At 41.1% G+C, this 15,896-nt stretch overlaps 1 protein-coding gene across 1 annotated transcript; it reads left to right on the forward strand.

Moving 5' to 3' along the window:
• Positions 1-14,093: 14,093 nt before the first annotated feature.
• LOC308494727 (malignant T-cell-amplified sequence 1-like) lies at positions 14,094-14,723 on the forward strand (the record flags this gene model as incomplete). The annotated part of the gene is made up of 1 exon (XM_081042645.1): positions 14,094-14,723. Exon 1 carries the CDS (start codon positions 14,178-14,180, stop codon positions 14,721-14,723), a length of 546 nt encoding a protein of 181 aa, XP_080898771.1. The 5' UTR covers positions 14,094-14,177.
• Positions 14,724-15,896: the final 1,173 nt, after the last annotated feature.

The following is a 15,896-nucleotide window of genomic DNA, read 5'->3' on the forward strand; positions in this document are numbered from 1 at the left end:
CATTCAGTAGGTTGCCTTTTTGTTTTGTTGATGGTTTCCTTTGCTGTGCAAAAACTTTTTAGTTTGATGTAGTCCTATTTGTTTATTTTTTCTTTTGTTTCCATTGCCCGAAGAGAAATATTAGAAAAAAATACTACTGGAGAAGGTCCAAGATGGCGGAATAGGTAAATGCTATGTCTGCTGCCTCCCAGGATCACATTAAAATTGCAACTAAATTATAGAGCAATCTACCTTGAGAATCATCAGAAGACTAGCTGAACAGAACCCCTATAACTAAGGATATAAAGAAGAAGCCACGTCAAGACTGGTAGGAGGGGCAGAGATGCGAAATGGGCTGATTCCAAACTCACAGGTAGTGATTGAACACCCGGAGGGACATCTTGGTGGTGGAGGACCCTGCTGAAGAAGGAGGGGTTCCAGCTCCACACTGGGCTTCTCAGCCTAGGTGTCCTATGCTGGGAAGGAGTCCCCACAACATCAGCCAGTGAAAAACAGCTAGGATTCTGTCTGTCTGTCCCAGTGAGATGGAAGGCATCTGGAAACCCAGACGTCCTCTTGAAGAACGTACAGACTCACTCGCTTGCAAGCGCTCACCCTGGGCTCTGGCAGAGGGGCAGCCACTCAAGAGGCACCAGAGACATACAGGGAAAGACTGAGCTATGTGGCTACGGCGTGAGGGCTAGAGGGACATGTGCCATTATCCCTGTGTGGAGCCCATCTCATACGTAGCCCACAGGTGGGCATCATCTTTCCTGTATTGAACCCTCCCCCAAAGGGCCAAATCTGAGACCCCCATTGGTCTGGTAAAATCCACACATGCACACCACCTTTGTTGCTTTCTTGGACTCTGCCCCACCCAGGTATTGCAGCATCGCCTGGGGCACTCTCAGCTCCTGGTCGGGCAGCCCCACCCCGCAAACTGCGGGAGTCTTGTACAGCAGCAGGCGGCTGTTGGTGGCCTGGGAAACTTGGTGGCAGTCTGTCACCCCAGCTTGCACTGCAGCATTTCTTGGGTGGCTCTCAGGGATCTGTGGGCCTGAGGCGAGTGATGGCTGACATAGTGTTCTCTGGGCGTTTTGTGTAGTGGACATAGGCTCAACACCAGCAGAAGAACTGAGTCTGCATTGACCAGGCACACCCAGTGGCTCCCTGGGGCCCTGCCCAGCTAGCACAGCAATTGATGAGGCTACTCTTACCTCCTGGGCAGCTGGCCCTACCCCACAAGCTGCTGGAGGCTTGTACAACTGGAAATGGCCCGTGGCAGCCTGGGAAACTTTTGGGGGCAGGAAATCATCCGCAGCTCACATTACAGCCTTTTTTGGATGACTTTTGGGGATGTTCGGGCCCAAGGCAAGTGGTGGTTGGCCATGGTGTTCTCTGGCCATTTTGCAGAGTTGCCATAGGCTCAGCACTGGCACAAGAACTGAATCTGCATTAACTTCATGAAAACCACAGGCCATACTCCATGACTCCCTGGGACACCGCCATCCAACTCAGCTGGGATTGGTGGGCTCACTGTCAACACTGGATCAACCAGCCCAGCCCACACACCTAAGGAACCTCTTTCAGCAGCTGAGCCTTATGAGCAGCCAGCAGGTGGCAACAGGCCTAGGGGGCCCTGAGCCTTCTGCTATGCAGCCCTGGCTTTATACTGGTGGTAGTTTGCCTCAATTCACATCAGGGCCACCCACACAGGCCCCCAGGTCCAACAAGGCAGCAACCAATGGCATATAACATTTAGCTGCTATCAGGAAGCCCTGGGGTGGTCATAGGCAAGGCTGAAATTGGCCTGCATGGGAGGCCCTCCCAAGACTCACCATAAAGAACACACCAGAGGCCAGCATGAGACCATACCAGGACACTACCTGATTAGCCCCACAAGTAGCACACCAAAAGCGTAGTCTCAACAGGCAAGCCCACTTGGATGGATACCTCTCTGAGGGATTAGCCAACACACAGCTGCTCATACGTGCTGGGTGTAGCCAACCTTCAGAGTCAGTCAACTTGAAAGTTTACCCACTGACATGCCAAAATAAATTAAGACTTGGGTTGGCTGTATAGCTTAGTTGGTTAGAGTGCGAGCTCTGAACAACAGGGTTGCTGGTTCGAGTCCCACATGGGCCAGTGAGCTGTGCCCATGACAACTAGATTGAAGGCAACAAGCTGCCGCTGAGCTGCCGGAGGGGTGGCCAGATGGCTCAGTTGGTTAGAGCACGAGCTCTCAACAGCAAGGTTGCAAGTTCAATTCCCACATGGAATGGTGGGCTGTGCCCCCTGCAACTATGATTGAAAACAGTGACTGGACTTGGAGGTGAGTTGTACCCTCCACAACTAGACTGAAGGACAATGACTTGGAACTGATGGGCCCTGGAGAAACACACTGTTCCCCAATAAAATTAGAAACACACACAAACACACACACACTTAATCCACCTGAAATTTATTTTAAAAAATAAATAAAATGAAATAAGAAAAGGCTCAACTGCAACAGAATACACACAACACACAAGGGACACTCATGGAAGACACAGAGGATTAGGGAGACTGTGCCACTGGACCACACAGGACACCTACTACATAAGGCCACCCAGCAAAGAGAGACATAGGAGATCTACATAATTCATAGAAGCAAACACAGAGAGGCACCCAAAATGAGGAAACATGAAACGTGTCTCAAATAAAAGACCAGGAGAGATGGCAATGGCAGCAGCGGGGCGCTCTCTTTGAATCCTCCCTGAGATTTTCTGGCAATCGGACATATAGAACACCTTAGGAGTCCTTTGCTCATCACGCAGGACAGCGGGGAGACTCGTGGAGGAATTACCTGAAGGTGCGCAATGATTGCGAGCAGAGGAGGAGGCAGGACAGCGAAGTGGAAGCGCGCCACCCCCCTCCACGGCGGAGCTGAGGCCGGTCGGTGACCGCCGCGCGGCGCCAAGGAAGTAGCGCAGACTCGTGGAAGGTTTGCTTTGGGGTGCGCTAGTTGGGCAAGCGAGGGAGGAGAGAGAGGCGCAAAGTGGAAACGCGCTCCCCCATCCACGGCTGAGCCCAGGCCAGACGGCGACCGCTGCGCGACTCCCAGGACGGAGTGGAGACTCGTGGAAGGTTTGCTTTGGGGTGCGCTAGTTGGGTGAGTGGGTGAGCAGCGAGGAGGGCAAGAGGAAACGCGTGGCGCTCTCCCCACCCCCCACGGTAGAGCCGCGGCCCTGCAGCGGGCCCACAGCAGCAACGGCAGGCAGCACCCGGGGCTCTAGAGTCCCACGGGAGCCCAGGGTGCAGCGGAGAGCGCAGGGTCCAGGAGGTGGGCTCTTTTCCTGCATCCCACAGCTGATCGCTCCCACCGGGGAGGGCAGCTCGTGGGCCCTAGAGCAGACAAAGAACTCAGACGCCACACCTGGATCCCTCACCCCGCTTTTCGAATCCTCCCCCCGCCCTTCCAGAGACTTAAACTGACCCTGAACTGAGGAGTAGTGTCAGATTACAGAGGTGTGTCTGTGCTCAGGCGCTGGGAAGATTGGCAGCCAGCTCTGACCTTTGGAAGAGGCTGGGAGGAGGGGATTTTCGCTGGACGAGGAGAGAGGAGACTCCCACACCCCCAGCCACCACGTTTTTGGGCCTGCGGGAGGAGTGTGACGTGGCTAGCCTGGGAGAGAGAATACCCCTCCATCCCCAGCACCCACCCTTTCTGGCTGGTCCGGGGGGGCCAAGGGGAACCGCGGAAGCACTCCCTGAGTTCAGCAGTAAGCGGCAGACGCAGCTCCCGGCTTTCAGCAGCTTAGAGATCTCCCGCCCACCCCCTCCCACACACCCACAGAAGGAGGGCCCTAAGACTCAGGAGTACTGGGCACAGGGCTGGTGGAGCTACTCTCAGTGTGCATTTGTGCAGGAAAGGACAGAAACTGCATGGTCTCTCTGAAAACTGTCATCCAGACCCCTCAGCCCCTCGCATTTAAATCTACAGTCCCAAATTCACTCTGGGCACCAGGTGACCAGGGCTGCCTGTGCAATAGGCAGGGAACTCTTTGGCACAGCAGAGAACAACCTGGAGATTACTTGGTGGGCTTAAGCCAAGACTGGTTCTGCTTTCTCTTTTGCTTTGCTTGGTGTTCCTTTTTTTTTTTCTGCTTGTTGTGATTTGCTTTGTTCTGTCTATTTCTTTGATATCTTTGCCTATGTTGAGTGGGGATTCTTGGTTGTATTTTACATGTGAATGTACTTGATTTGTTTTCTTTGTTGTTGTTGTTGTTGTTGTACTTGGTAACTTGATTTGTGCTGAAACTGCCCTAACAGGGCCCAGCTTAAGAGGCACCAGATTCAACATATCCAGATGCCAACTCTGGACCAAACCAGAGTACTACCGGGTTTGACCTACAAGTCACACACCCAGAGGGAATTCTCTGAAGGCACAAGAGACCATAGAGGCCAAACCTCATTTAAGTGGCCAACCCTGACCCAGCAGAACACCCTGCGGTGGGCAGAGCCAAGTTTCGCAACTAGACGGCTTAGGAGTTAAACCCACCTACTCACAAGCAAAAAGCAATTAAAGTTCTTCTTGAACAGGACAATATACTAAACACACGAACCACCTGTGGAGCACATGCAGAGGAGAAGAACGAAGTAGTCCAAGTCAAATATAAAGGACACATACTACATAGGATAATCCAGCAAGAACTAAGAGGTCTAGGGGATCTTCCTAATACATCAAAGCAAACACAGAGAGTCAGTCAGAATGGGGAGACAAAGACACATGTCCCAAATAAAAGAACAGAAGAAACCTCCACAACTGGAACCAAATGAAGCAGAGGTAACCAACCTGTCAGAGACAGAGTTCAGAACACTGGTGATAAGAATGTTTAAGGAGCTTAGAGAAGACCTAAAGAAGGATACAGAAATCATAAAGAACAACCAGTTAAAACTGAAAAAGGATGTAGAAATCTTAACGAACAACCAGCTAGAACTAAAGAACACAATTACCGAAATTAAGAACTCACTTGAAGGAATTACCAGCAGGTTAGATGAAGCAGAGGATCGAATCAGCGACTTAGAAGACATGTTAGCAGAGATCACTCAAACTGAACAACAGAAAGAAAAAAGAATAAAAAACAATGAAGACGGGTTAAGAGACCTCTGGAATAACATCAAGCACAACAACATGCGCATCATAGGAATACCAGAAGGCGAAGAGAGGAAGCAAGGGATTGAGAACATATTTGAGGTAATAATGTCCGAAAACTTCCCTAACCTGATCAAGGAAACCAACATACAAACCCAGGAAGTGCAGAGAGTTCCAACCAGGATAAACCCAAACAGGCCCACACCAAGACACATTATAGTTAAAATGTCAAAGCTTAAAGACAAAGAGAGAATCTTAAAAGCAGCAAGGGAAAGGCAGAAGGTTACATACAAGGGAACTCCCATAAGACTATCAAATGACTTTTCTACAGAAGAATTGAAGGCCAGGAGGGAGTGGCAGGAGATACTCAAAGTGATGGAACACAAAGGCCTACAACCTAGATTGCTTTATCCAGCAAGGCTATCATTTAAAGTTGATGGAGAGATAAAGAGCTTCCCAGAAAAGAACAAACTGAAAGAATTTATTACAACCAAGCCACCATTGCAAGAAATACTAAAAGGACTTTTGTAAATAAAAGAAAGATGAAAACAATTTACTACAAATTTAAAAATGGCAATAACTATGTACCTATCAATAATCACTTTAAATGTAAACGGATTAAATGCTCCAATCAAGGGACATAGGGTGGCTGAGTGGATAAGGAAGCAAGACCCTTGTATATGCTGTATACAAGAGACTCATCTCAGATCAAAAGACACAGGCTGAAAGTGAAGGGTTGGAGTAACATATTTCATGCAAATGGAAGCGAAAAAAAAGCTGGAGTTGCAGTACTTATATCTGACAAAATAGACTTTAAAATGAAGAACATATTAAAAGACAAAGATGGGCACTATATAATAATAAAGGGATCAATCCGACAAGAGGACATAACCCTAGTAAACATCTATGCACCTAACATAGGAGCACCTAAATATATAAAACAGGTACTGATGGACATAAAGACAGAGATCAACAGCAACACTACCATAGTAGGGGACTTCAACACACCTCTGACAACAAGGGACAGGTCCTCCAGACAGAAAATCAATATGGAAACAACAGCCTTAAATGATAATTTGGACCACTTGGATTTAATCGATATTTTCAGAACATTTCACCCCAATGCTGCAGAATACACGTTCTTCTCAAGTGCACATGGAACATTTTCCAAGATAGATCATATGTTAGGACAGGAAACAAGCCTTGATAAATTTAAGAAAATTAAAATCATACCAATTGTCTTCTTTGACCACAGTGCTATGAAATTAGAAATGAACTACAGGAAAAAAAAACCAGGAAGACACACCAATTCATGGAGGCTGAATAACATGTTACTAAATAATGAATGGGTCAAGCAGCAGATCAAAGAAGAAATAAAAAGATATCTCGAGACAAATGAGAATGAGAACACGACGACCCAAAATCTATGGGATGCTGCGAAAGCAGTCCTAAGAGGGAAGTTCATAGCACTGCAGGCCTACCTAAAGAAACAAGAAACATCACTAATTGACAGTTTATCTTCACACTTAAGGGATCTGGAAAAAGAACAGCAAAATAACCCGAAAGGGAGCACAAGGAAGGAGATAATAAGGATCAGAGCAGAAATAAATGAAATGGAAACCAGAAAAACAATACAAAAGATCAATGAATCCAAGAGTTGGTCCTTAGAGAAGATAAACAAAATTGACAAACCTTTAGCCAGACTCATGAAAAAAAGGAGAGAGAGGACCCAAATTAAGAAAATCAGAAATGAAAGAGGAGAAGTGACAACAGACACCACAGAAACACAAAAAATTTTAAGAAATTACTGTGACCAACTATATGCCAACAAATTTGACAATCTGGAAGAAATGGACAATTTTCTAGAGGTGCGCAACCTTCCAAGGGTAACTCAAGAAGAAACAGAAAGCCTGAACAGTCTGATTACCACCAGGGAAATTGAATCAGTAATCAATAATCTCCCAACAAACAAAAGCCCTGGACCACATGGCTTTACAGGTGAATTTTTCAAAACGTTCAAAAAAGAATTATCACCTATTCTCCTGAAGCTCTTCCAAAAAATCCAGAAGGAAAGAAGACTCCCAAACACTTTTTACGAAGCCACTATCACCCTGATCCCAAAAGCAGACAAAGACACCACAAAAAAAGAAAACTACAGGCCGATATCTCTAATGAACATAGATGCAAAAATTCTCAACAAAATATTAGCGAACAGAATTCAGCAATACATTAAAAAGATCATACACCATGATCAAGTGGGATTCATCCCTGGTAAGCAGGGGTGGTTCAACATCCGCAAATCAATTAATGTGATACACCACATTAACAAAATAAAAAATAAAAATCACATGATCATATCAATGGATGCAGAAAAAGCATTTGATAAAATACAGCAACCTTTTATGATAAAAACCCTTAAGGTAGTGGGAATAGAGGGATAATATCTTAACATAATAAAGGCCATATATGACAAACCCACAGCTAACATCATACTCAATGGGGAAAAGCTAAAACCATTCCCCCTAAGATCAGGAACAAGACAAGTTTGCCCACTTTCTCCACTTCTATTCAACATAGTTCTAGAAGTTCTAGCCACAGCAATCAGACAAGAGAAAGAAATAAAAGGCATCCAAATTGGTAAGGAGGAAGTAAAATTATCATTATATGCAGATGATATGATACTATATATAGAGAACCCTAAAGACTCCACCAAGAAACTATAGGAACTGATAGATGAATTTAGTAAAGTAGCAGGATATAAAATTAATATTCACAAATCAGTTGCATTTGTATATACCAATGATAAAATATCAGAAGGAGAAATTAAAAAAACAATTCCATTTACAATTGCTCCAAACACTATAAAATATCTGGGATTAAATCTAACCAAAGATGTAAAAGATCTGTACTCAGAAAATTATACGACACTGAAGAAAGAAGTGAAAGATGACATAAATAGATGGAAACACATTCCATGTTCATGGATAGGAAGAATTAATATAGTTAAAATGTCCATACTGCCTAAGGTAATATACATATTCAACGCAATTCCTATCAAACTACCAACGACGTTTTTCACAGAAATAGAACATATAATCCTGAAATTTATATGGGACCATAAAAGACCCCGGATAGCCTCAGCAATCTTGAGAAATAAGAACAAAGTGGGAGGTATAACGATACCTGATTTCAAACTATCCTACAAGGCTACAGTAATCAAAACAGCATGGTACTGGCATAAAAATAGACACATAGATCAATGGAACAGAGTAGAGAGTCCAGACGTAAATCCATGCCTATATGCCCATCTAATCTACGACAATGAAAGCAAGAATGTACGATGGGGTAAAGACAGTCTGTTCAATAAGTGGTGTTGGGAAACCTGGACAGACACATGCAAGAAAATGAAGCTGGACCACCTCCTTACACCATATACAAAAGTAAATTCAAAATGGCTTAAAGACTTAAATGTAAGATCTGAAACCATAAAATATCTGGAAGAAAATATAGGAAGAAACTTCATGGACATTACCTGGAGTAAGATTTTCACTGATATATCCCCTCCCACGAGGGAAGTAAAAGAAAAAATAAACATGTGGGATTACATCAAACTAAAAAGTTTTTTCACAGCAAAGGAAACCATCAATAAAACAAAAAGGGATCCTACTGTATGGGAAAAGATATTTGCCAATGATATATCTGATAAGGGATTAATATCACAAATCTATAAAAAACTTACTCAACTCAACTCCAAAAAAACAAACAACCCAATTAAAAAATGGGCAGAGGACTTGAGGAGACATATTTCTTTTTTTTTTTTTTAATTAATTTTATTGGGGTGACAATTGTTAGTAAATTTACATAGATTTCAGGTGTACAATTCTGTATTACATCGTCTATAAATCCCATTGTGTGTTCACCACCCAGAGTCAGTTCTCCTTCCATCACCATATATTTGATCCCCTTTACCCTCATCACCCACCCCCCACCCCCTTACCCTCTGGTAACCACTAAATTATTGTCTGTGTCTATGAGTTTTTGTTTCTCATTTGTTTGTCTTGTTCTTTTTGGTTTATATACCACATATCAGTGAAATCATAGGGTTCTCTGCTTTTTCTGTCTGACTTGTTTCACTTAGCATTATTCTCTCGAGATCCATCCAAGTTGTCACAAATGTTCCTATATCATCTTTCCTTAACGCCGAATAGTATTCCATTGTGTATATGTACCACAACTTCTTTATCCATTCATCTATCGAAGGACATTTTGGTTGTTTCCATGTCTTGGCCACCGTAAACAAAGCTGCAATGAACATTGGAGTACACGTGAGGAGACATATTTCTAAAAAGGACATACAGAAGGCAAGAAGACATATGAAGAAATGCTCAACCTCACTAACCATCAGAGAAATGCAAATAAAAACCACAATGAGATACCACCTCACTCCAGTCAAAATGGCTATCATCAATAAATCAACAAACAACAAATGCTGGCAGGGATGTGGAGAAAAGGGAACGCTAGTGCACTGTTGGTGGGATTGCAGATTGGTGCAGCCACTATGGAAAACAGTTTGGAGGTATCTCAGGAATCTGAAAATGGAACTACCCTATGATCCAGTAATTCCACTCCTAGGCATCTACCCGGAGAAATCCAAAACTCCAATTCAAAAATCAGTATGCACTCCTATGTTTATCGTAGCACTTTACACAATAGCCAAGATATGGAAACAACCGAAATGCCCATCGGTAGATGACTGGATTAAGAAGCTGTGGTACATTTATACAATGGAGTATTACGCAGCCATAAAGAAGAAAGAAATCTTATCATTTGCAACAACATGGATGGATCTAGAGAACATTATGTTAAGTGAAATAAGTCAGAAAGAGAAAGACAAGTACCATATGATCTCACTTTTATGCGGAATCTAAAGAAAAGAATAAGTGAATGAACTAATCAGAAACAGTTTTGGGGACACAAAGAAAAAACCGAGAGTTGTCAGATGGGTGGTGGGGGGAGTTGGGGATAAGGGGAAAGGTGAAGGGATTAGGAAGCAGCTGGTAACCACAAGATGGCCTCAGGGTTTTTTGAAAATTAATTTGGGGAATGTATTCAATAATGTTGTAAAGATTTTGTTGGGTATCTGATGGACATGCGTCCTATTTGGGAGACCACCTCAGGGATACTGTGGATGCCTGATCATGGCATTGTACACCAGAAGCTAAACATTAATGAATGCCAACTATAATTTTATATATATATAATGTGATGGCTCAGTGTGAGGTCGGAGGGATAGTGGATGGGGGGAGGGGGGTTTACAGTGTGAGGGATATAAATGATGAACGTCTAAGTATTACCTTGTCTTGTACACCTGAGACTGAAAAAAAAAAAAGACCAGCAGAAAACTCCAGAAAAGGAACTAAATGGAATGGAGGCAACCAATCTACCAGAGGCAGCTCAAAACGCTGGTTATAAGAATGTTTAGCACAGGTGGTTAGAGCAAGGTGCTTGTAACGCCAAGGTTGACAGTTCGATTCCTGCATGGGCCACTGTGAACTGCACCCTCCACAACTGGATTGAAACAACTACTTGACTTGGAGCTGATGGGTCCTGGAAAAACATACTTAAAGTTTTTTTTTTAAAAAAAGAATGCTGAAGGAACATAGTGGTTTTCAACAAAGAGATAGTAAGCATAAAGAAGGGCACAGAAATCATAAAAAAAGTGAGAAATAAAGAATTCAGTAACTGAAATGAAGAATACACTAGAAGGAATCAACATCATATTAGATGAAGCAGAGGAGTGAATCAGTGATTTAGAACACAAGGTATCAGAAAACATTCAACTGGAACAACAAAAAGAAAAAAAATGTAGGTAGTTTAAAGGACCACTGGAACAATATCAAGAGTAACAACATTCACATCATAGGAGTACCAGAAAGAGAAGAAAGGGAGCAAGGGATCGAGACCCTATTTGAAGAAATAATGACTGAAAACTTCCCTAACCGGGTAAAGGAAATAGACATATAAGCCCAGGAAGTGCAGAGTCCCAAGCAAGTTGAACCCACACAGGCCCACACCAAGACACGTCATACTTTAAATGATAAAGGTTAAAGACAGAATCCTAAAAGCAGCAAGAGAAAGACTAGTTACTGACAAGGGAGCTCTCCTAAGACTGTCAACTCATTTCTCAACAGAAACTTTGCAGGCCAGAAGGCTGTGGCAAGAAATATTTAAAATGATGAAAAATGGGCCTACAACAGAGACTAGTCTACCCAGCAAGGCTGTCAATTAAAGTTGAAGATGAGATAAAGAGCTTCCCAGACAAGAGAAAGCTAAAGGAATTCATTACCAGTAAACCAGCATTACAAGAAATGTTAAAAGGACTTCTTTAAGAAGTTGAGGGAAAACAAAAGGACATAAATATGAATAATAAAATGGCAATAACTAACTATCAATAATCACTTTAAATGTAAATGTACTAAATGCTCCAATCAAAAGACATAGGGCTGCCGAATGGATAAGAAAACAAGACCCATAAACACAAGAGACCACCTCAGGATGATAGACACACATAGACTGAAAGGAAAGGGATGGAAAAAGATATTTCATGCAAATGGAAACTCACAAAAAAAGATGGGGTGGCAATACTTATATCGGACAAAATAGACTTTAGAAACAGGACTATAATAAACACAGAAGGATATTCCATAATAATGAAGGGATCAGTCTCACAAGAAGACAGCCCCAGTAAGCATTTATGTACGCCACATAGGAGCACCTACATATATAAAACAAATATTGACAGATATAAAGAGAGATGTCAACAGTAACACAATCATAGTAGGGGACTTTAACAACCCATTGACACCAATGGACAGATTTACCACACAGAAAATCAACAAGGAAACAATGGTTGTAAATGACTAGGCCAGATGAATTTACTTGACATTTTTAGAGCATTTCACCGCAAAGCAGCAGAATATGCATTCTTTTTATGTGCACATGGAACATTGTCCAAGAAAGACCACATGTTAGGCCACCAAACAAATCTCAGTGAATTTAAGAATTGAAATCATATCAAGCGTCTTTTCTGACCACAATGGCATGAAACTAGAAATCAATCAAAAGGAACAAAACTGAGAAAAACACAAACACATGGAGGCTAAATAACATACTACTAAACAATGAGTGGGTTAACAATGATATCAAGGAAGAAATCGAACGATTCATTAAGACAAATGAAAATGAAAACACAATGACCCAAAAGCTATGAGACACAGCTAAAGCAGTCCTCAGAGGGAAATTCATAGCAATGCAGGCCTACCTCAAAAAACAAGAAAAATCTCAATCTAACCTCACACCTAAGGCAACTGGAAAAAGAACAGCAAACAAAGCCCAAAGTCAGTAGAAGGAAGAAAATAAAGATCAAAGTGGAAATAAATGAAAAAGAGGCTAACAAAACCCACAAAAGATCAGTGAAACCAAGAGCTGGTCCTTTGAAAAGATAAACAAAATTGATAAAACTCTGATAATCAAAAATTGATAATCAAGAAAAAAGAGGACCGAAACAAAATCAGAAATGAAAGAGAAGTCACAACTGACACCACAGAAATACAAATTTTTTTTCAGAAAATACTATGAGCATTTATATGTCAACAAATTGGACAATTTGGAAGAAATGGATAAATTCCTAGAAGTGTAGAATATTCCAAGGCTGAATCAACAAGAAACAGAAAATCTGAACTCACCAGTTACTACTAATGAAATTGAATGAGGAATCAACAAGCTCCCAACAAACTGAAGTCCTGGACCAGATGGCTTCACAGGTGAATTTTACCAAACAGTCAAAAAACAAAAAAAAATTAACACCTATTCTTCTCAAAATATTCCAAAATACTCAAGAGAAGGGGAGGCTTCCAAGTTTTTTCTATGAGGCCACCAGTATCCTGATTCAAAAACCAGAAAAAAGACATTACAAAAAATGAAAACTTTGACTAATATCTTTGATGTACATAGATGAAAAAATCCTCAACAAAATATTAGCAAACCAAATTCAGCAATACATTAAAAACATCATACATCACAATCAGGTGGGATTCATTCCTGGTGTGCAAGTATGAGTGAATATCTGCAAATCAATTAATGTGATACACCACATAAACAAAATGAAAAGTAAAAATCATATGATCGTATCAATAGGTACAGAAAAAGCATTTGACAAAATCCAGCATCCATTTATGAAAAAAAAACCCAAAACCTCTCAGCAAAGTGGGAATAGAGGGGATATATCTTTTTTTTAATTTTTTTTATTTTTATTTTATTTTATTTTTACATCCCTCACACCGTGAACCCCCCTCCCCCCATCCACCACCACCCCGACCTCACACCGAGCCATCACATTATACACATAAAATTATAGTTGGCATTCATTAATGTCCAGTCTCTGGTGTACAATGCCATGACCAGGCATGGAGGGGATATATCTTAATATAATAAAAGCCATATATGACAAACCCACATCTAATATAATACTCAATGGGAAAGAGCTAAAAGCAGTCCCCTTAAGATCAGGAACAAGACAAGAATGCCCACTTTCACCATTTCTGTTTAACATAGTACTGAAAGTTCTAGCCACAACAGTCAGACAAGAAAAAGAAATAAAAGGCATCCAAATAGGAAAGGAAGAAGGAAAATTGTCATTACTTGCGGATGACATAATACCATATTGCGAAAACCCCAAAGATTCCACCAAAAAGCTGTTAGAACTCATAAATGAATTTAGTAGAGTAGCATGATACAAAATTAACATTAAAAAATCAATTGTACTTTTATACACCAATAACAAACTATCAGAAAGAGAAATTAACAAAACAATTCCATGTAAAATTGCATTTAAAAAATGCCTAGGAATAAATTTAACCAAGGAAGTAAAAGACCTGTACTCAGAAAATTATAAAACATTGGGATAATGACTACAGCTCCGACTATCAGTGCCGGCCTTCCTCGTGGACCCTTGCTAATTCAATTTTTTCCCCATTCCCTATCGTCGCCCCCTTCACCTTGGATCATGTTCAAGAAATTTGATGAAAAAGAAAATGTGTCTAACTGCATCCAGTTGAAAACCTCAGTTATAAAGGGTATTAAGAACCAATTGATAGAGCAATTTCCAAGTATTGAACCATGGCTTAATCAAATCATGCCTAAGAAATATCCTGTCAAAATAGTACGATGCCATGAACATATAGAAATCCTGACTGTAAATGGAGAATTACTATTTTTCAGACAAAGAGAGGGGCCTTTTTATCCAACCCTAAGATTACTTCACAAATATCCTTTTATCCTGCCACACCAGCAGGTTGATAAAGGAGCCATCAAATTTGTACTCAGTGGAACAAATATCATGTGTCCAGGCTTAACTTCTCCTGGAGCTAAACTTTACTCTGCTGCAGTAGATACGATTGTTGCCATCATGGCAGAAGGAAAACAGCATGCTCTGTGTGTCAGAGTCATGAAGATGTCTGCAGAAGATATTGAGAAAGTCTACAAAGGAATTGGCATTGAAAATATCCATTATTTAAATGATGGGCTGTGGCATATGAAGACACATAAGTGAGCCTCAAAAGGAATGCACTTGGGCTAAATATAGATATTGTGCTGTATCTGTGTTTGTGTCTGTGTGTGACAGCATGAAGACAACACCTCTGTGGTTGTGCTGAATAAATTCAATAGATGCTAAAAAAAAAAGAAAATTATAAAACATTGAAGAAAGAAAGAAGATACAAATAAATGGAAATATATACCATGCTCATGGATAGGAAGAATTAATATAGTTAAAATGTCCATACTACCAAAAGCAATCTATAGATTCAGTGTCATCCCTATTAAAATACCAATGGCATTTTTCACAGATCTAGAAGAAATAATCCTAAAATTTAAATGGCACCAAAAAAGACCCAGATAGCCATGGAGATCTTGAGAAAGAAGAACAAATCTGGAGGTGTGACACTACTTGATATGCAACTATACTACAAGACCATACTAATCAAAACAACACGGTATTGGCATAAAAGCAGACACACAGATCAATGAAACGGAATAGAGAGCCCAGAAATAAATCCATGCCTATATGGTCACTTAATCTATGACGAAGGAAGAATATACATTGGGATAAAGACAGTCTATTCAATAAATGGTGCTAGGGAAACTGGACCACCTTCTTACTCCATGTAGATGAATAAACTCAAAATGGATTAAAGACTTAAATGTAAGACCCAAAACCATAAAACTCCTACAAGAAAACAGACAGTAAACTCTCAGACACTACCCTTGGGCATGGGGAAAATAAGTAAATTAAATAAATAAATAAATAAATAAATAAATAAATAAAATAGGACTACATCAAACTAAAAAGTTTTTTCACAGCAAAGGAAACTATCAACAAAAGGAAAAGACATCCATCCAACTGAATGGGAGAATATATTTGCCAATGATATATGTTTGATAAAGGGTTAATATCCAAAATTCAAAAAGAGTCATAGAACTGAACAGCAAAAAAATAAACAATCCAATTAACAAATGAACAGAGCTCTGAATAGACATGTCTCCAAAGAGGACATACAGATGGCCAACAGACATATGAAAAGATGTTCAATGTTGATAATCATCAGAGAAATGCACATTAAAACCACAATGAGATATTACCTCACATCTGTCAGAATGGCCGTTATCAATCAATCAACCAACAGCAAGTGTTGGCAGGGATATGGAGAAAAGGAAACCCTTATGC

This window comes from Rhinolophus hipposideros (genome assembly GCF_964194185.1).
Source record: "Rhinolophus hipposideros genome assembly, chromosome: X".
Taxonomy (NCBI): domain Eukaryota; kingdom Metazoa; phylum Chordata; class Mammalia; order Chiroptera; family Rhinolophidae; genus Rhinolophus; species Rhinolophus hipposideros.